General features: G+C 36.7%; 1 protein-coding gene across 1 annotated transcript in view; it reads right to left on the bottom strand.

Moving 5' to 3' along the window:
* Window positions 1-19,008, bottom strand: part of itga2.2 (integrin, alpha 2 (CD49B, alpha 2 subunit of VLA-2 receptor), tandem duplicate 2) — a 31,000-nt gene extending 11,992 nt beyond the window's left edge. The window contains exons 1-12 of the mRNA XM_066712057.1: window positions 18,815-19,008; window positions 11,983-12,106; window positions 7,145-7,254; window positions 6,578-6,669; window positions 6,219-6,333; window positions 5,623-5,750; window positions 3,852-4,000; window positions 2,945-3,095; window positions 1,587-1,752; window positions 1,266-1,342; window positions 451-589; window positions 108-253 (exon numbers count right to left, since the gene is read on the bottom strand). Coding sequence (XP_066568154.1) covers window positions 108-253; window positions 451-589; window positions 1,266-1,342; window positions 1,587-1,752; window positions 2,945-3,095; window positions 3,852-4,000; window positions 5,623-5,750; window positions 6,219-6,333; window positions 6,578-6,669; window positions 7,145-7,254; window positions 11,983-12,106; window positions 18,815-18,863 — 1,446 coding nt within the window. The 5' untranslated portion in view covers window positions 18,864-19,008. The remainder of the gene's footprint in view (window positions 1-107; window positions 254-450; window positions 590-1,265; window positions 1,343-1,586; window positions 1,753-2,944; window positions 3,096-3,851; window positions 4,001-5,622; window positions 5,751-6,218; window positions 6,334-6,577; window positions 6,670-7,144; window positions 7,255-11,982; window positions 12,107-18,814) is intronic.
* Window positions 19,009-21,037: the final 2,029 nt, after the last annotated feature.

The following is a 21,037-nucleotide window of genomic DNA, read 5'->3' as shown; positions in this document are numbered from 1 at the left end:
AGGATTTAAAACAAACTCAAGTTCATGAAACAACTAAAACACTTTCACCGATAATATGCAGGGGAAGGGGGAGGAGTAGAAGAAGAAGTAATAGGGAGATGCCTTACCTGTTCTCCTCTTTGTGAGTCTATAATTTTAGGCTGCTGTTGGCTGTTAATGGTATAAACTATCACTTGACCGGTATGATTGGAACGAGGAGCTCCAGCAACATAATATTCTGAATTCTCCCCAGTCATTATCGTTACAGAATACCCTGGAGAAAGAAATAGACATATGAGGCTATATAACCAGAAACTAAACTGCACTGTTAACATTTAGGGTCTTAGACTGACCAATGAACTCAGGCAATCATTCATATATTTCTGTAACAATTAAAAATCTAGGAGGTGATTCAATCTGTGGTGGAAGATGGAGATTAAGAGCAAGGGATTGAGTTATGAAGCAGCTCACCGAGTAATGAGCTGTGGTTTCTGTCTTCAAGGATCTTCTCAAATGTTTGCCTGGGGAAAATGTCAGCTCTCTGGGCAGTGCGATGAACCACAGTTCCAGTCCAGTCATAGGCTCCCACAGCACCTAACATCACAACATCCTGTGAGGGAGAAACAGTGTGAAACGCTGACAATGTGACACTCACTGTGTGTCCTTCACTTTAACTACACAAAACATTTATATTATTTTTTTAATTTTCAGGGTTGAAATCTGCATTAACTCATGGGCAACTCATGAAAATACAGCATTATATGAATACTGATATGATGTGATGTGATCTTGATTCATTAATTTGGTGGAAACAGTTTGGTCTACATCCCTGTAGAAAATAAAAAACAAGATGTATTCTAAAGACTTTGCTTAATCTTGCTTGGAATAGTTGAAAATGAGCATATTTTGGTAATTTGAAGTAAAACATGGAAACTAGAAAAACAAAATAACTAATAACATGGTGGTGGAGTAGTAATGTGTTTATGCTATTTCGAACCAACTTCAATCATTGGCTTTTTTCTTTTAGGAAGAATTCGAAAATCTGTTAACTAAACATTTTAATCTATTTATGTCTTCTAACATAACTAGCTTTATCATGCCTTTTCTACATATTTATACATATGCCTATACATGGTATGTTCCACTATAAAAACAAGGGTAGAAAGCACTGTTCTATGTACAGGAGAATAGCAATGCTCTGGCTGCCATCTCCTCACTGTGGATTTGCAGTAAAACATAATAAATCAATCATTATAACTTTGTAGACATGAACTAAAGCATCATACCTCCTTACTGGAATAGTGAGCGCTGAACCCGACCTGAGACATTTCCATCTGAAAGTTGCCCCCACCCTTTCCAGTTCCTAAAAACAGAGGTATGGTTTATAACATTATAACAGCATTATAACACATACTTCAAGTTTATGCAGTCAATTTTAAAAGCATTTTCAATTCTCCTGGAGAAAGTGAAATCCTGACAAAGCAGTAGTTAGTGTCAAACCCAGTTCTCTCTTTAATGTAGCGGTATAGCATTGTCTTCAGAAACAGCAACCAACAGCTGACAGGAGAAGGGAGCTGGCATGCATCCTTGACTCATTTTTGACTTACCTTCAATGTCAAAGATCCGTTCTCCAAGAGATCCTGCAATTTCCGCAAGAGCTGCTTCAGCAGATACGTTGAAAAAGTACCTCTCTGTTGGTGTACTGGCAATTGATTTGATCTCAGCAATGAGGTTTTTCGTGTCAATTTCATTTCTTATATAATATCCCAGGACCTAGAACAAAGAAAAACAACACCGATACCAATACAGGCATTTTGAACGATTAAAACAATTAACTCATATGTAAACATAAAGCAAAAAAAAAAAAAAAACATATATGACGCACAGAATCTGGGAAAGTGATGGGACCAGTGTGGGACCCTTTTGGAGGGTAAGTCAAGGGGTAGGCAATATGTTCTCAGTGAGGTTTGGGTCTAGGACACTGCAGCAGGCCTCAGGTAGTGATACCCTGACACTCTTTCCTCGGTTTTCATGGCTGCTGTGATCTGAGGGACCATGTTTAATAAAATCTGTTCACTTTTAGGACAGACTTCTGATGTTGTCAAAAACACACTGAAGTCCCTGCTGGACTTCTATTGTGCGGACTTCATAGTTACTTCTCAAAGCACCACAAAAGCACCTAAGTCATAACATGCACCATAACCGACAGATCATCACATATTGCTGTGGAACGCAGATAATGCAGATTTCAACACTGAACAGTCTCACTCTCACAGATAACCACTGTCTGAGAGGAATGCAAAGCTGTTCTTAACAAACAACAAGTATCTCTGTGGTGTGAGGAGTGGTTTTCCTCAATCCTTTCCTCTACACTACACCACTGCTCTGGAAATGGGCAAACACAGAAATAACAGTAAATACTGGAATATACAGTGCCTTCGGTGATCTGTACCACCCTAGTACTGGCCAACAATTTGCTCTTTTAAATGTATTCAGTGACCCAGTTCCTGATGGGAATTGCATGACACAGAAGAATTTAACAATTTTGACCAATTCAATTATGTCCCGTTTGGTTTGTGCATCAGCAAAACCATCTCAAACTTTCATAACACTTCAACACTTTACTGTAGGCGGCACAAAGGGTCTTGACAATCTCTTGCCTGCTTTTCTTCGGACACCTCTTTTCCTATTGCTTTTAAAACATCTACATATGCTTTTGTGTGTCCATGTCACTTTTCAATTACTTAAAATGGTTTCATCACCATTCTGCCTCGGACACTTATTTGCAGAGTCATTTCCAAGTTTCTAAGCATGTTCTGTGTACTGCTCTGTAGATCTTTAATGTAGTAAGTGTCCTGCAATTTGAGAGTCATAATTTATTTTCTGAACTCTAGATGAGATTTATGTTCTACTCTAAAAGAAGCATTAAAAAAATAATATATTTTTAATATATCTCCTCACTTACAGCAATTGCAAAACGGGTGATTTTGTCTCTCTCACATCTACCAATGTATTCTTTTAGGAAGGATCGATCGTGGGACTCTCCATCTGTCACAACCACCATCACCTTGGCTGCCCCTGGCCGCGCCCCATTTTCAGCTAGGAAAGCCTGAGACCTGACAAAGACACCATACAAATTTGAAAACCTGATGTATTTAGATTAGAAAAAACACATACAAATGACTCTGTAAAGCCCATAACAGTGTTTCAATCTTAAGTCACACCTAATTCACTTAACATAGTTTAACGATTACATTTAGGTTGTGGAGAGAAATTTTTGAATAATTTAGCTACATTTTTCATTTAAAGGAAGTTAAGTGTTAGGGATAATCTTTGGTTTGGGCTAGGGTTAGAGTTCCCAGTGAATTAGACTTTTGTTAAGATTAGGGTTGCTTTTCTTCTGACTTTACTGATTCGGGTGTAAAATTATGTGGGTCTTGGTCTTGCCTAGGTTTGGGGTACAGGCTGTTACATGACCTTAAAGTATTGTATTGTATATAGTGTTGTGGTATGTTCCTAGACATATTATTCTTTTCATAACCCTATACATTCAGAGTTATTATACTGAAAGAATAGAGCCCTTGTGTGTGTCATCAAATATTTGTAATATAGAACTATAAGTATGTGTACACTTGATGTAACATTTCATTGATACGGCCTCATTTTAATTTTTTGGCACACATGGTGTTCAAATGAAATTAAAAAGATTTAGGGTTAACAGTGAGCATTTATCCCACTACAAGATACCTGTCCCTGTTTGTTTGTCAGTTACAGTCCTGCACACGACTGTCATGGTACATCTAGAGTTACACAGATTAAATTCCCAATACATCCTGACTGAACAGGAATGCAGAGTGCAATATACTACTTACCTGGCAAATTCGATTGCTTTGAATGTGTTTGTTTGGTCTCCACCTTTCTGTGTTATTTCTGATGCAGCCTTAATCATTTCTTCTTTCGTCCTGTAAGTATTCATTTTGAATTCAAAATCTGCGTCATTAGCATACTGTATGATGCTCACCTGAAAGGAAACAGAGAAATTGAAAAACTCCTCAGAGAACACAGCTGCTGTAAAATATATACATAGAGAGAGAGAGAGAGAGAGAGAGAGAGAGAGAGAGAGAGACACACACACACACACACACACACACACATAAATGCTCTGACACCAGGTCACTAAAAGCAAAAATGTTACAGAAACTGCGGATGACACAATAAAGCATGGAAATATGTATGTTGGGAATACAAATAAGAGAAATTAATGGATCTGGGAAAAAAAAAAATGTGATTTCACCGAAAGAGTGAAAATGTTAAAATTAAGGCTACCTCGATAAATCGGGTCTATTAATCAACGAATTAATTGATCGATGATCAATATTTTCTCTATTTAATCGAGCAGATGTTTTTTTTTATTATAATGATTGGCGATTATACAGTGCACACTAGAAATGCCAACATTTTGATCCCTACAAGAGCCAAAACCGATCATTTAAACAGATAGCTCTTTAAACGCTGTGGTATAATAATGAAAGGCAAACTATCAATAAAAGTAGCACAAATGGAGTAGTGTATTAAAATGTAAATATGAAAATAAAACATTAAAATGATTGGTATAAATAACATCAAAGCCCTTTATTTTCTTAATGCGTACACTGCACAGTCAAAACAAATAAATGAAACAAGTGTTTATGTGCGGCATAATCACTGTGTCCACTCAATCAGTTGTAGGAAGACACTTAAAATGCTATACAATGTGTGTGTTTTTCTATCACATGAAAGACTGTAGACAGGTGAGGTAGAGATTGCAACTTGAACTTAATTTACGTTTATGCAGCTAAAATCCGTAGGCATATTTAATACATATATTTAGGAAAAGTCATGAACAGGTATGCACAGTGTATTCAGGAACACAGAGTAATAATTCAAATTAAATCTGTAAAACTGAGCAGCTCAGCACTTCTAGTGTGACATTATAAAGGTGAATCATGCAAGATATCACATCAAGGACAACCAAGGAAAGATTTTCTGTTTAATTTGCAAGCAATGCTTTTCTTACAAGGGCAGTGTGAGCTTATAGTATCATTTGTGAGCAAAACATCTGTTTGCTGTAGCGATTGTAATTTAGTTTGCCGATTATAATTATTTTTTTGTTTACCATTCCCGTTCAGCGTTGTTATATTGTAATATCAATGCATGGTATTTATTATTATTATTAAGTATTACTGTGTGGCACAACCACTTAAAGACTGTTACACTTATTTAATAAGTGCCCGATTAATCTACCGATTAATCAACTAATGCCCATTGATTAACCAAACAAATACTGTAATCGTCTGACAGCCCTAGTTAAAATGGCAATGGGCCAGACACATTGCAAGAAGAACAGATCACATACGGACAAAGGAAACTATTGAGTTAAAAAAAGACCTAGATGAAGATAGGATAATGAAATAACAAACCTAGCAGCTGTGACAAAAGAGAAGCTGTAGATTGAAGCAAGTGAAGATATGTATGTGTGCGTGTGTGTGTGTGTGTGTGTGTGTGTGTATGGTTCACTCAAATTCAACTATCTGATGGCTATTTATAGATGTTACATAGATGTTATAGATGAGTTGTGTGTGTAATTTAAAACAAAATACTCACCTGGGCATTATTGGGACCAATATTTAAATTCTGTATTAATTTCTGCAAAAAATTTGAGATAGGGGGCCATGGCCAAATACTGTAAGACCCATCTAAAACAATTGCAATATCCATGGGACCTCCGCATTCTGCAAAACAGGTAAAGCCAGTACTGTGTTTAAATAAGCATAGTTTTCCTGTAAGGGCTCAGTAACACTTATTTAATAATAATACTAAAGGGACTAAGCTGTATAAATAATCGTTTAGTATATAATGAAAAGACAAACCAAACACTGGAAAATATAGAAATTGTTAAATTCACAGGTTGAATTCCATCCTCTCAATGACATTTCACCTTGTATGCTTGCCAAGGCAATAAAAAACAAAGAAAAAAAGGCATTCCTGTTTTAGTTTGCAAATGACAATCAACAATGACTTCTAGCCTATTTCAGTCCTGCTTTAATGGGAGGGTAGGTAGAGTTTGGTTACAAAATATATATTTTTGAAATCTGGAGGCTTGTCAAGATCTCAGAACACAAGAATGAATCTAAAAACATATGCATACCCCCCCAACCCCCTTCTAAAAAGTCTGCAGTAAATGAAGAGAACAATCTTACGCTGGATTGCAGGAGAGAAGCTCGGAGCTGGGCTGAAGGTGGAGCCCACTTCTGCACATATTCCTGGGACAAAGTACTGGCTTCCACACTGCTGGGCCCACAGAGGACCACATGTCTGTAAACCACAAGAAAAATGAAAGGTGTGAGAGATAAGGCAGTGTGTGGTGTAACTAAGTAAACAGAGTAAAAAACTAAAGCTGTAAAATCATCACTTTAAATCAACAGCACTAGCTACTTTTAATAGCTTTGCTGTAATATTATTCCTTGCATTGTATTTACTTCAAAACTACATTTGCTAAACTCACACACTGGTTTAACAGTTAGTTTTTTGTTTGTTTCTTTTAAATCAGTTTACTTACCAAAAACCCACCCATTTTTGGCTTTCGAGCAAGAGTCAGACCCAGGCTCATGTTAGCTCTGATCTGTGTTACTGTTGAGATAGTTGCCTGTCCTGAAAAACAGTCATCAAGGAGATCAACTGAGAAGCAAACCTTTATGTCCTTTTCTGCCTAATACATTTCTTAGTGAATCTCAAAAATGGTCTGAAATTAAGCTATAAACCTATAAACATGTTGATACAGAAACTAACAATCCCAAATCATTAGTAAATAGCAGAAGAGTGCAGACTAACCTAAAGGTTCCTTTGGGTCAATGCTTCTTTCTATTATTAAACTAGCATTATGTTAAACAGCATTATGTCAAAATACAAGATTAATAGCTTTTTCCATTGCAACTTTAGCCATTTCTCAGTGTGGCACAATTCAATCAAAAGCATTAAAGTATTTAAGAAGCAAATATGTCCTGTCAATTTAAAATAATTTGCAGAGAAAACGCGTTTCTGTTAATGTTAGTTTTGTTGTATTCAATCTTTTCTCCAAAAGCATTTTTGTATGTTTCATTCCCATGTTACTGGAAAAGTCCTTTACCCTGCAAGTCTAGTCTTTGACAGGTTACACTGGATCCAGTTATGGGACATTTATAGATATCACCCATCCTGTTCGTTGGGTAGGCCGTCCACGGAGATCCAACCAATAGCCTGGAAAGATAAATGCAAACACACTTCAAGCATACCTCAAATGTAGATGTTTGTAATTAATTTGATCTTGTATTGTAATGCCACTGAGTCTTTACATGGCTAGAAGTGACCCTGACAAATTCTATATACAATACTCCAATTCACAGGCTCCAAAACAATAAAAGTGAGAACATGCTGAAGTGAGTAACAATCATGAAGGACAACAAGTAAGCCAGGCAATGGTGCTTTTCAACTGTTTTGTAGAGTGTTTGTTGAGCCTCAACACCTGTGTTGCTTATAGCTTTATTTTGGTTTGAAATTCTGGCCCCGAAGCCAATTCTAAACAAGACCACACCTGTAATTTTAACCACATCTGGCGCTGGCCTTCTGGTTACTGGGTGTGGATAAAGCTATTTTGTTTCTAATTTTAGGGCATATCTTGTCATTTCCAGTCCCATTTAAAACAATTCCCTTTCTTTCCAGGGATACAGACATAGGGGAAAAAAAGATTCCACATGGCAAAATTAACAAATACCCTGCAACACTGCACTTAACTCTATAAATGCAGCACAAATCATGCCTTTTTTTAAACTAAAAATAGCAATTAAATATACACTGATGTCATGCGTTGATAGTATTCATCTCCAGTCTTGAAACCTGATGTTTTAAAGTAAACTAACAAAACACACACACTATAACATCTGTGCAAATCAGGAAATGGCTGATATCACCCACTGAATTCATCATTGACAAAAATGATAACAGGTATGTCACACCCAGTTTGAGAAAGGAGAGTGAATACTAGTCCATCTTCAGAGAACGCTGATGACAGTGATATCAGGAGTAAGTTGTTGGGTCACACAAGTCTAGCATGGTTTAGATTTATTCTATGTCCCCCTCTTCAACAGTACATGAAGTGTTTGCAAAGAAATATGAAAATAACCCTGGTCTATAACACTGCAGGAGCTTTAGTCAATGTTAGGCCAAATCCATGTATACAAGCCATACCATCCAATAGGTGTGACTTCACATTAACAGCCGCAGGAGTCAATGGCTTTCCCTCCCACCACACACAGCTGCAGAACAGTTACAATTTAGTCTGCAATATGCAAGGCCCTAAGTAATTAGGCATTTAAGAAGTTAGTTAAACTACAAGCAAAATGTGTCTTACAGTGGCTCTCAAAAGTTTTCACCCCCCTTGGACTTATCCACATTGCATTGTGTTACAACATGAAATCAGAATGGATTTAATCAGGAGTTTTTGCCATGGATCAACACAGAAAATGTCCATAATGTCAAAGTGAAAAATACAGTCTACAAATTGTTCTACATTAATTACAAATTAATGAAATGTGGAAAAGTCCAAGGGGGGAGAATACTTTTGAGAGCCACTGTAAATGAGCTAAATGATAAGTTGCAAAACACAAAAAGGAACATTCTGAAATTTTACTATATTTAATATGTTGTTGTCTTCCAACATTATGTGTTGAATGAAAATCTTACATTAACTTGGTATGAAAATTCTCTGTCATTAACCTTTGGCAATGTTGAATGTGATTAAAATACCAACTACAATAACAAATGCTTATAGGCAGCAAAATAGGAGTAGTGATGAAAGGAATGTATTTGTTAAACATTGACAGAATCAAGAAATTGTTATTTTGATTAAAAAACAATATTTTTTGTACAAATTGAAAACGTCACCTCTTAATTTTGCTTTAAAATGACAAATTTTACACATTACCCATGCCAACTATGGTTCTTCTATACATCATTCTTGCCCAACGGTTATAACCAATAATTATGAAATAGTGATGCACGGATACTCATATCTAGTTATGCCTAGACATTAGTCCATCTTGTATTTGCCACTTTTATTTTTTAGCAGAACATCTAAAACTTTAAATGTTCAGTGTAGCAAACTACAACTGGTTCTAAAAACAACTTGTTGTTTCATATTATTGATAAGTTGTCTGATAGTGCAGTATTTGTTATTGTACAGATATTCTGGTTAGTTTAATAATAACAACATTTATATGAAAGCAGGACATAATTTGGCTCCACAATTATCAAGCTTAATGACCAGGAATTAGTCTATGAATTATGGGGGATTCCTGAGGACATGCATCAATGGATTTTATGATGAAACTGTTAGTATTGTTAGTATGTTAGTATTATGAATAAATGTAGACAAATCCAAGAAACTCATAGAGAGATTTAGGTGAGTAAGATGTCCAGACAGGAGACGTGCAATTTAATGAATCATGAAGTCCACTCCTCCATGATTATACAGATTAAAAACTCAGATACTGGAATGCAGCCCTGCTTTCTGAATATGACCCATGTGTAATTTCCTGCACAGCCTGCAAATAATTAAACGAATATATATATATATATATGAACTTGTGTCTACAGGATGCATGCTGCACTGAGACAGTGGCTATGGAAGAAGATAACAGTGTACAATACATGGAGAGAGAGACACACATATGAGAAATGAAAGAGAAGTCAGAAGAAAATAAAGACATTCCATTTGTGTCTGTTAAAATCAGACTCTCCACACAAAATATATTTCCTATTATATATAGGCTATATTTAGGTATGCTGTCTAAAACTAGACTCCTTTTCACCAGGTCCTGCAGCTTATTTCATCAACCTTAATGAATAATGAGGCCCTTATAGAAAGAGATACACTTTTATGTGTATTCTTTTTTTTTAACTTTATAACTTATTTGTGTATAAAAGATACAAACATTGCTTGCACAAAATGATATAGATTTGTTTTATTAACACTAACCATTGAATAACAAAAGCAGATAAAGCAAAGAGTATTTTAACATAAAATGCAGATGACAAAAAATATGTTTAAACATGTGAGTTACATAACAGTAGGATTCAGTGGTCTACTGTTTCTGGGGGCTTGGGAAATCAAGAAACAGAGTGGGCAGGATGGGTTACAGGAAATGTGTCATTAACAAAGAAGCCCCAAGTTCTCAACTAGACAGAGCTGGATTAGAGACCTCTGTGCCTGTCAGTAAAACCTAGTACAACAGGAAATGACTAATTGAACAACAAAGGACTTTGACCCCTCTTCTACTTCACTCCCATTTAAGATTGCATAGGGGGAATCTTACAATGAAACCAATGCCAAACACTTTAGGAGAATGCTTTCTTTATGAAAAGCACTACATATCATGCTTTTTTCTGTTTCTGTTTTATGTATTTATTTAAAAATGACCCGCAGACAAAAAAGCATTTAATATGTACAATAACTATTATCTGGGGGCCTATTCTTTAGAATTTTAGAATTGAGGTGTATGTTATCTATAATCAGCTTCACTCAAAAAAGCAGTGTGTTCAGGCACATTGAAACAAACTATCCATCTTTAAAAAATAAGTACTGATTACTAAGTGCAATTCGCCCAAATGAAATTCATACCGTGAAGAATATGTTTTCTGAAAAGTACTAGATTTCTCGTGCTTGTGTGAACACACTGAATTGCAGCAAACCTACCAAGTACAAATCTTAAGCTGAATTTACAGTCATTTGCAAAAGTTACAATGTTCATATTTTTCACATCAATTTCATTCGTTCCTGTTACTCAAGGCCTGTCTTCCCAAACATTCTGTACCAGCAGATTATTTGAATATTTTCCTTCTTTCATTTTTGTAATCAGACCTTCTCTAGATCTGGGATAGATTTATCTGTTTGTTTTTCAATTTAAACAGCAGTTTATGATGTTATCCGATATGAAAAAGAAAGACCAGAAGTTATTCCCTTTGGGGGAAAGAAAACACAAACTGTGTATTTTCAAACATCTCTTGGGAACAGAATATATGATCAAGTAACGGAAGTCTTTTCAAGAAGAGCATCCAGGAAGGGGTCACTTTTCTCAAGAACACTGCTGGATTTAGCCTCCAACGTAAGGAGTTTCTATGGCTAATCCCAGTAAGAGTGGAGGCACAGTAGTGACTAAACTGCTGTCACACTGCCTAAGGGGCCAAAGGAGTCAATCCAGGGCTGTGGGACAGACGTGCATTGTGGGATGTTAATGCAAAGAAGGATACCCGTGTTTTTTTTTCTTCTTGTAACTGTTATGTACTGTACAGTGCTTAACCTCAGCTGAATAAATACAAAAATGATTTCAATGACATAGGGAATTCACATCAACCACAAAGCTTCAGTCTGTTCTTCTATTTTTTTATTTCCACTGATTCTATGTTCTGTGTGAATCCATTTGAAAAGTGATGTGTTATGTTTAAAAATGCCATCCACCGAACAGCATTAAGTAAAAGAATTGTGCTATTGTGAAATTAACCTTAACCCTAACTCTATTCTTACCCCTAGCCCCACACCTGACCTTAATACCAGCCCTAACTCTATTCCAAACACTAGTATTTATCCTAATTATAGACTTAATTCAAACCCTCCATACAGCCTTAATCCTAACCCTTAACACTTTAATTCTAACCCTAGCTATAGTTACACAAATGTGAACCTTCGTGTTCTCCAGAGCCTAGGCCTTAACTCTAGGGTTCAACACAACCCTAGCTTTATACCTTGCCTTAACAGTTCCATAAACAGACTGGTCAACAATCAAATTAATGTTAATGGAGTGCACCTCTATGGCTAAGGATTAATTACCAAAATCAGTTCAAGGTAAACACTGGACAGCATGCACAAATGGAAACAAACCTTGACGAATAATTTCAACAAGAAACTGTTTTTGGTAAAATGAAAATTCATACCATTTGTCACTAGAGGTTGAGAGTTGTTGCACTGTGTACCCAAACTGTTCCTCTGTGCGTCCACGAAATACCTTAGCGCCTGTCAGTCCAACATTATAAGTTTGTGAATAGTGAATGCTGCAACCTGCAGATAACAAGGAAAAACAACACAATGTATTTAGATTCAACGTTTTATCTGTAAACTCAATGTACCAAAATAAAAATGGTGAGAAAATGCTGATTGTTTTCAAAGGCAGATATTTCTGCTAGGAACATTTCAGCAGAGTGGATCAAATATGAGCCCCTCAAGCCATATCTGTTTTCCGTAGTTAAGACATGTTGTCTCTTGCTTCATGTTGTTTCCTGCTTTTTCTTAGGTCTGGAAGATGCTGCCACAGTTGACTTTGTCCTTAATTCCAAGATAGAAATAACAGTTTTACAAATTGTGTATTAAATATTTCCCCAGAAAAGAAAATCATGGACTCTGACCAGTTTAGCTGTGCCATATTCACACGTCGAGTGATTTTACGTGTTTTTTACCAATTACAATATCACTTTTTGTGCAAGTTATTATAGGGTAATAAGTAGGTCCTGATTCATTCCTTGAAACTGATTGTAAATGTCTGCATGGGAAACTCTTTGTCACCAACAAAGCAACGCAAGAAAATAAAACAATAGCTGGTGTAACACTGAAATACCTCCCCAGGCAACCATCCTGACAACTTAAATCCTTATTGTTCAGGATCCCTTTTATAGGGAGGACTGGCATATAAACATGACAATGTTTCACTGGGGTGTACATTATAGCACGGGAAGCGTAATGGCAGTGTAATGTGATCTCGCAGCAGTCGGGAGGATTTGACACAGATGAAGAAGCTGACAATCTGAACCTCCAGGTGCCCGAGCAGTCACAGGAGTGTGGCACACTTTGGTTTTTTCAGCCAACTTTCCCAGCACCCCATACGCAGTGGTCAGCCAACTTCCTGGCCAAAGCTGGCAATGGGATAGGCTGAATTTATGAGCAGTTCAGAGCTCAGACAGTCCTTTCACTGGGAGCGTCACTGCAGATCCTCCTGCTTTCAAACTGTTTTGATATTAGTATCCATGAAGCCGAACAAAACAAGTACATATTTTCACTCTTCATCACTGAGCTCATACATTTATGAGAACTCTGTTAGGGGTATACTTAATTATGTTCTTTTACTTTAAATATATATGTAAATAATTTTTGAAAAGCTGAATTCATTAGGCACTACAAATGTGAGGCATGGAAAGAATGTTTTAAGTTTTAGCACTAAAATATATAAAATTGAACCAAAAAGGGTAGAATTGGATAGGAATCTGTAATACTAGTCACAAATTTCACAATGTAATATATGTATTTAAGTATTTGGAGGCACAGATGTCAACATATTGTCAAATCAATTACAGTAAAGGTTCATCATTTTATACAGACAACACACCGACTAGACACTTAAGTAATGTTACTGTGGTTGCCTTTTATTTGTACTCACACTTTATTACAAGAAATGAATGGCCCATTCTCTAAATAACATTCTTGTTTCATCCTGTAACAATCAGCTTGTAGGCTGCTATCGCAACTGGTTTTCAGCCCACCCCCCTTACCCCATCTCATTGCAGTCCAAATAATGTACCTGCTAATCATCTCGCTAGAAATCCTTTGTTGATATTACTTCCAGACATGATTATTTGTACATAAAATGCAAAACACTGATAAAGTAATTCCCTTAGCATAGAGCTGTAAATATATCTACAAGTATGCTGTACAAGCTATTGAGCTAAGACCTATGAGATATTTGCCACAATCTCTGAACAGCACACAACTTAAAACTGAGATGAAAAGTTTACATCTGCATTATCTATTAATTGTATTATTGTATTTGTTATGTAAAACTGATCATTATAACTGGAAAACCCTTGAACGTAAATTAGGACAGTGGCGGCAGTAAAAGACTTCTCGGCATTCCCTTTACACCCTCTAAAAATAGGTTTATAGTTGTTATGGTTTTGTAGTAAATTTTTGTAGTAACTAAAACAAAAGCAAAACAGTCTGACCCAACTGTCCACGCCCGCTTGATGGCAGATGTTTTTCACTACTGCGGCCTTCTCTGTCTGAGAGACGAGACATCATTGTGAGTCTTAAACACAAAGAAAAAGGCACCTTTTGCATCAGCACTCGGTTGAGTTGCAGTTGCTGTATGGCCATAAATGCACCCACATACGGATCCAAACTTGTCATTTCAAGTACTTTAGTCACACAATTACTTACACCTGAAAAAACAAAAACGAATAGCAGATCAATCGCACAACAGCTAAAGACAAAATCAGGCTCACATCGCAGTATTGCAGTGAACCTTAGGACAGCCATTAAATGCAATGTATTGTATTCCAGGCTGCATGTCTGCTTGTTCCTTTACTTCCTGAGCATGGGCTGGAGAATGTGTACCCAGGTGTTTGTCTCAACTTCCATCCTGCGGAGTGTTTGAAGGAAATAAACAAGGTCTGATCTGATAACTTCTTTTAGGACAATGCCAATAATTTAGCACTGTTGTGTTTGTGTGTTTATTCCTGTGTATGGGTGGTACATATACAAAACACATGGCTGAAGGGAAAAGAGTAACCCGGTAGGAACATTAGCCCATCTTGTCGAGTGTTAAGGGAGTGTGCTTCAAACATGAACTGCGTTAATCTGCTGTCACAAGACAAGAGTGCCACGGAGGCAAGGGGAATCACTCCATCTGGAATCAAACTGGCATCATGTCAGCTCAGGGAATATGTAAAGTCTACTGTGTTTGATCATGTTTGTTAGCTTCAGGGGTCATTGTGAAAAAACACACTGACAACTGTTCAATTACTTAGCAGGTCATCGAGACATAACAGGGATGATTCTCTCCCTGTGCAAATTGTCTGTAAGGCTGCAATAGGGAAAATAAGGAGGTATATGGAAGTAGTCTACTGGTGAGCAGTGTGTGACCTTTGGACAATTAGGTCAGAGCACAGGCTGTAATAGTTCCCTTGGACAATGATTTGCTGCTTTGCCACTGACCTTTGACCTTTGCAAATCAGGGTGGGAACTTATCATTAACCTCTCAAAGTTTCTGTTCTTTACTTTTCTCTTTCACTTTCAAGTAATCGAGGAACAATATAATCCCATAGGAGAAGTGCAATGCTGGCTTCAAATTGGATAAGTAATACATGTGTGTAGAATATACTAATCACAGAAGATGAAATGGTGCAAAACAGACATGTACAAATAAATGGTGAGAAAAGTTATCTTACCAGTGTAGTGTTTTCACACTTCTGAAAACTCTAGAACACCAACCAAATAAACTGGAATTAATGGCTACAAAGGACAGTTAAGAAGAGATGGCTGTTACAATGTTTCCCTACAATGAAGGGTTACGTTGTCAGAATGCTATGATCTGAGAGCCTCAGCGTGATCTGAGGGCATTACAGTGATTAACAAAAATGACAAAAATGATGACCTCATTTTCAATCTTTCAATTAGCGGTCAGAATCGAATGCCTTTTAGCAATCAAAGAGTGCTACATGCACATTGATATTTGTATCCATGTCCTTGTGTAGAATGAGTTAATGTAATCCTCTCCTTCTGAAAAGCAGCATGCTTCCCTGCATAATTTTGCATACCGTTTACAATTATGTTTATGTCTTGCAAAGAACATGGCTTTCCATCTACAATTGTTTTTAGGTTTTTTGACATTTCTTGTCTTTCCCATTGTGCATCGCCCTGTTTAAGTATTTCCCCCTCCATCTTCATGTCAGTGACTTCTTTCCAAAAAGGATATCTGGTTGTTTCGACTCATCCCACTGTTAATCTGCTGGATGCACTGTAAAACATCTGTGAGCATGCTGCTGCCAGGCCCCTCTGATTAAAACCTGACTCATGCCTAGTCAGTGAGTTTCCACATCGTTTCCATAGAGACCTGGATTCCACAAGGGGTTGGCACAGCGACTAACAAAGAAGACCTTTACATGAAGTGAATGAATATGACAACATCCATTGGGAGAGAGAAGCCTTCCCCGCTGGCTCCTGTCAATTCTCCGTCACAATGCAGTTCCACTCTGCTGGCTGCTTTGTAGATGTTAAGCTGCAAAAACCACCTTCACAATCCGTGCTAGACTATATCTTTATTTGGCCATTTTAGTTTGCAGTTGCATGTGACTTTGGTGTTGACCAGTCAATTACTTTTTTGTGTGTGTGTGGTGAAAAGGAACCACAGCTCGATTGTTGTCAGTGTGAGGCCGTCGCACAAATTATAAACTGCAGTTCTCACTCTAGCTGTATGGAATGTATATCGGTTAATAGGACTATTTAACTAAATAATCTAATATATGTTTAATAATTAAATCATTTCCAATGACTTTTTAAGTGTTATATTGTTGCAGTCTGATCAAGGTTCTGTCGCCTGATCTATTTATTTACGTTATTGTTTGAAGTTTATAAACCTTTGTTGAAAATTGCATGAAGTTATACCTTTCCTGAGACAATTCAGTCTTGTGCCAAATTACTAAGGTATGGCTAATCAGCTGTAGAAACAGTAAGACTATTGTTACTTTTGCAACTCCTTGTTAACTTGTGCCTCTGTAATTGGTAGTACCCTGCACTTTGCCTTGGTGATTTGCAATTTCACACATACATATCGCTTACTTAATAAATCAATAAAGCTAGTTTATATTCCAAACTGCCCCCAACTACAGAAACAATACTTCCTGTTGAAAAGTATATGCTCACAGCTTATTTGTTGAAATTCTGATTCAAACAACATTTAATGGGAATACAGGGAAACAAAAGCCATGCGTAAATAAATGTATGGCTATAGCTGCAGTTTGGGCACACCTCTAGTCAAGGTCTTTGTGTGATCTGCTAAATGGGTAATTTGTTGTAAGGCAAAGCAAAAGATTCTAAGAAAATGCCCATCATTAATGTACACTTACATTTACACTTGATTTAAAGATTCAGCAACAACATGCATACTATAAAATAAATAATCTTCAAATAAAGTGCTCCAAATATAATACAGATGAAATGCAAGCAAAGGTTTTAGAACAATTGTTCATTAACATGTCTATGTTGTCGCTATAATAGTGTAGCCTACCACTAATGTTCACAGGACCTTCATATTGACAGCCTGAGCAATGCAGTGTCTGTAACTTTTGAACCACAAATAGATTATTGTGTATTCTGTAATGAGTATGAATCGAGACCAAAACCCACATATTTTATAGGCCAGTTTTATTCGCATCAGTTACACAATAATTTGGTATTTGAAACTACACATAAATATTTTCAGGGAGTGAGAACAAATCCAGACAAGATTGTTAAGGTATGATTTCATGCACACACTTCTGCCAGAAGAGAGGTGTGCTAAATAGCTATTAAAATGAAGGTGTCATGTTTTCAACCTTGTTATTTAGTATGTGCTGCAAATTTCCATCGCAAGTTATCCTTTACCTCTATAATTATCAAACTCACTATTAAAAAGAGAAGCATCAGGGTGGAAGTGTTTACATCAGGGTCGGCTGTCATATCTTATACCATTTGTGTATTTTATGAATCAAATATCTGTTTCTCATACCTGCACCTCTTAATCGTGTTAGTTTCAGCATGCATGGAACAGCTGAGTCAGTTGTATTTAGTCAGGTTACCCTAAATTCAAGAAAAATAGACTGGATAGTATCCTTGGATCACTTATTTGTTAATGGACACCAAATGAGCACGATGGGTCGAATGGCCTCCTCTCGTTTGTAAACTTTCTTATGTTCTTATGTTCTTAAGATAGGATCTTTTTTGGAATGGTCTAGGTTACACAGGAAACATATGGACAGGAAACTGCTATCGCCACAGGACTTAGCCAGCAAGAAGACATAAAGCTTAACGTTGTGGGCATGTTTTAAGTTTGTTAAGAGTCACTGACATTTGGTGGGGGGAAGGAGAATATGCGGTTCCATCTCAATACACACATTCGGTTAGTCTGTGGGAATAATCATTTTCATCATCAACATTAGCTTTGCCATTATCTTCTACTTCACCTTCAGCGTGATCATCATGTGTTGAATACTAGATGGATGTAACAAGGTACATTCCCACCAACAGAAGTGATGCCAAGAAAGACCTGGAGAGCAAGGCTGAAAAGGTGTTCTTGATATGGGACACCGCCTCATCTATCAATTGCATGTCTTTCCTATTTATTTATTTTTACAGCATTAAATATATATACAACTATAATGCATGTATGTATGTATATATGTCATGCAATACTGTGGCAGCAAAATAAAATAAGTAATCAACCCCCTGGTTCAATTTTAAAACTGCAGGGATAATAGTTGATTACATTTTTATGTCGCAGATTAAAAACAATTAGCTCTCATAAGCTTATTTATTTGTCCATTCTTCTTCAGCATTAACCAAATACCAGTAATAATGTAACGAGCTTAGTTCTGCAAGTTCAAACAAGTTTCACATGGATGCATCTAGAAGTTTTGTATTTCAATATACATGTACGGATTGACAGCAAACATATATTACTATCTACAAACTATAGCTTCGCACTTCAGATCAATACACACACACTTTTTCCAAACATTGTGAGGGTCAGACCTTACACCAACCGGCACAAACAACACAATTCAAGCGCAGACTTGCGTTCAGTACCTGAGCAAGAACATACATGAAATACCTTCACCGCTAGCGTTTCGTATGTAGAGAGACAGACACATGCTTCGCCAATGCAACAGGCATATCAACCAAAGATCTGTCTTTATAACCACGTTATTACTTAAACAACCACACAAACTCCTCAGATGTACTTACATAGGATTGTGTGCAGAATCGTGAAAAAGTTCCCCCTGATAACATCCATTCTGGGGATATGTAACTTGGCTCCACAGGCGCAGGCAAAGACTTTCAAAACAAGGTCAAAAGAAATGGCAAAGTTTCAAGCAACCTGTTCTCTTTACTCCCTCTCTTATACACACATTGCGGATTTCTCTTGCAGTTTGCAAAGTGTAGTGAAGTTGCTTTAAGTACTTAAAGGGGCGGGGCATGTTGTACACGTCATCACACAGCATCCCTTTACTGATGCGATAAGACTCACTTGCGATGCTTTCATTACTGGGTGGAGTGAAACATCCTGTTCACCAGTAAATGCACACAAATTATTATTTTTAAACAGTGACGTTAAGCTTCGTAGGTGGGAGAGTCAGTGACTGTTTAGATAAGAAATCATTAACACTGAGGTAGTGACTGTTCTGTTTTTTTTTTTTTTGGTTGTATTTGTAATTATTGCTCAATAAAATGCAAGTATGTTAAAACATCTGAAGAACCACATCACCGAATTTGACAGCACCTATATCACAGCTCACAAACACATATCAATTCAGATTGACCTGGCTGGAGAAGAAATGGAGAAGAATCTGGCAGATTTTTGTTTTTATAAAGTGTCTCAAGATTAAACTAAAAATAGATGGTGGAACACAACTGTCATTCTCCTTCACAAGACAAAGAGAAGCTGAAGAACTATAGGCTCATTAGTCTACTTCCATCTTGCTCGAAGTATTTACAAAGATCTAAAAACATCGCCTTCAAGACGCACGACTTCGCCCAACCAAGAGAACAAGAAAAGGCAGGATTCAGAAGTGGATATAACATGATGGATCATATACAAGTTGTATGAGAAGTATTGGAAAGATGCAGAGAATATGAGCTTCCTTTGTGTCTGAGTGATATTGGTTATGAGAAAACGTGATTCATTAAATACTAACTCAGTTACTTGGGCTCTAAGGAATCAAAACACTGAAGAAACATATAACTGATTTGAAATGAGGGAGAAAGTTTGTCTTTGCTCTAATAGTTTCTGACTGTAGTGAGTGCCCTTGCCACTCCTGCCCTCTTATATCAAACAATGGTAAGTAATTCACACACACGCTCACATATGTTTATACACATACATAAAATTGCTTTTTAGATCAATAAAATTGACCTGTCTGAGTGGATGGGCGCCCTTTGTAAAATTCACAAATTCTGAGATTTAGTTACCTCTAAATAAATCATAAAAAGTTCATAACAGAGGTGGAACTCCTCTGGAATACAAAAATTGAATGTAATACAAATGGATATTAAACAAGATTATAGATAAATGATCAGTTGTATTACATTTGTCAAATTAAATTTTACAGGAATGTTTATATTTACAGTCTATATCTATATCTGCTTATCAACCTGAACCTTCAGCTTTTATTGGACAGACTGATCAACAAACATTTTTGCATCGTTCATTCTCCAGAAGTGGAGAAATACCCCACTTACGGTTAAACTGGTATTAAGAAATGTTAGTTGTGTGGCCTGTACAGTCTCCTTAACATTTTCTAATAAGGATATTTTCTTAAAGGGGCATCCAATTTCACTACACTATTTAAATAAACAGTTAGACATCAATAGGCTGTGTTGCAAAAGACAACAGCAGATTCATGAACAAATACATGAATTAATATTAAGCATTGCCCATAAGACCACAGACCTCTGTGATCCAAGAACATCAACAGGCACATTCTTAAAAGTTCCCTTTGAATTTACTTCATGGGGAAAGTCTGTGGAAAGTCAGCACAGTACACATTTCAGAAAGGACAGCATGGCTGGATCGCATTACTCTCGTCCTAGATACTTTGACGTGCTTATCAGTGAATTGATTTCAAGATCTTGTTTCTGTTTTCTGTCGCCTATTCCGAAGTCCTCAGTCGACATTAGATCTGATTACTAAGCACAGGTTTACTCTTTTATGTGGCAGATTCTGGCACAAGGGTGGTCGTTTACATTGATTAACCATTTGCAAAATAACTTTTGTAACAAACTGGAATATTTAGTAGATAAGTGACTGAGATATCTGTACAGACAGAGGTTTTATTCTCAGTCACACTAAAAATCAGAAAAGAATATACATATGTTTTCAGTACAATGGAATATAAAACTGTTTATATACAGTTATCTTTATTACATACTGATCTTGCTATGTTTACTTAAGTGGTAATCTGATTCATG

The sequence above is a fragment of the Amia ocellicauda genome, chromosome 8 (genome assembly GCF_036373705.1).
Source record: "Amia ocellicauda isolate fAmiCal2 chromosome 8, fAmiCal2.hap1, whole genome shotgun sequence".
Classification (NCBI taxonomy): Eukaryota; Metazoa; Chordata; class Actinopteri; order Amiiformes; family Amiidae; genus Amia; species Amia ocellicauda.
This window is presented reverse-complemented; position numbering and strand designations above follow the sequence as displayed.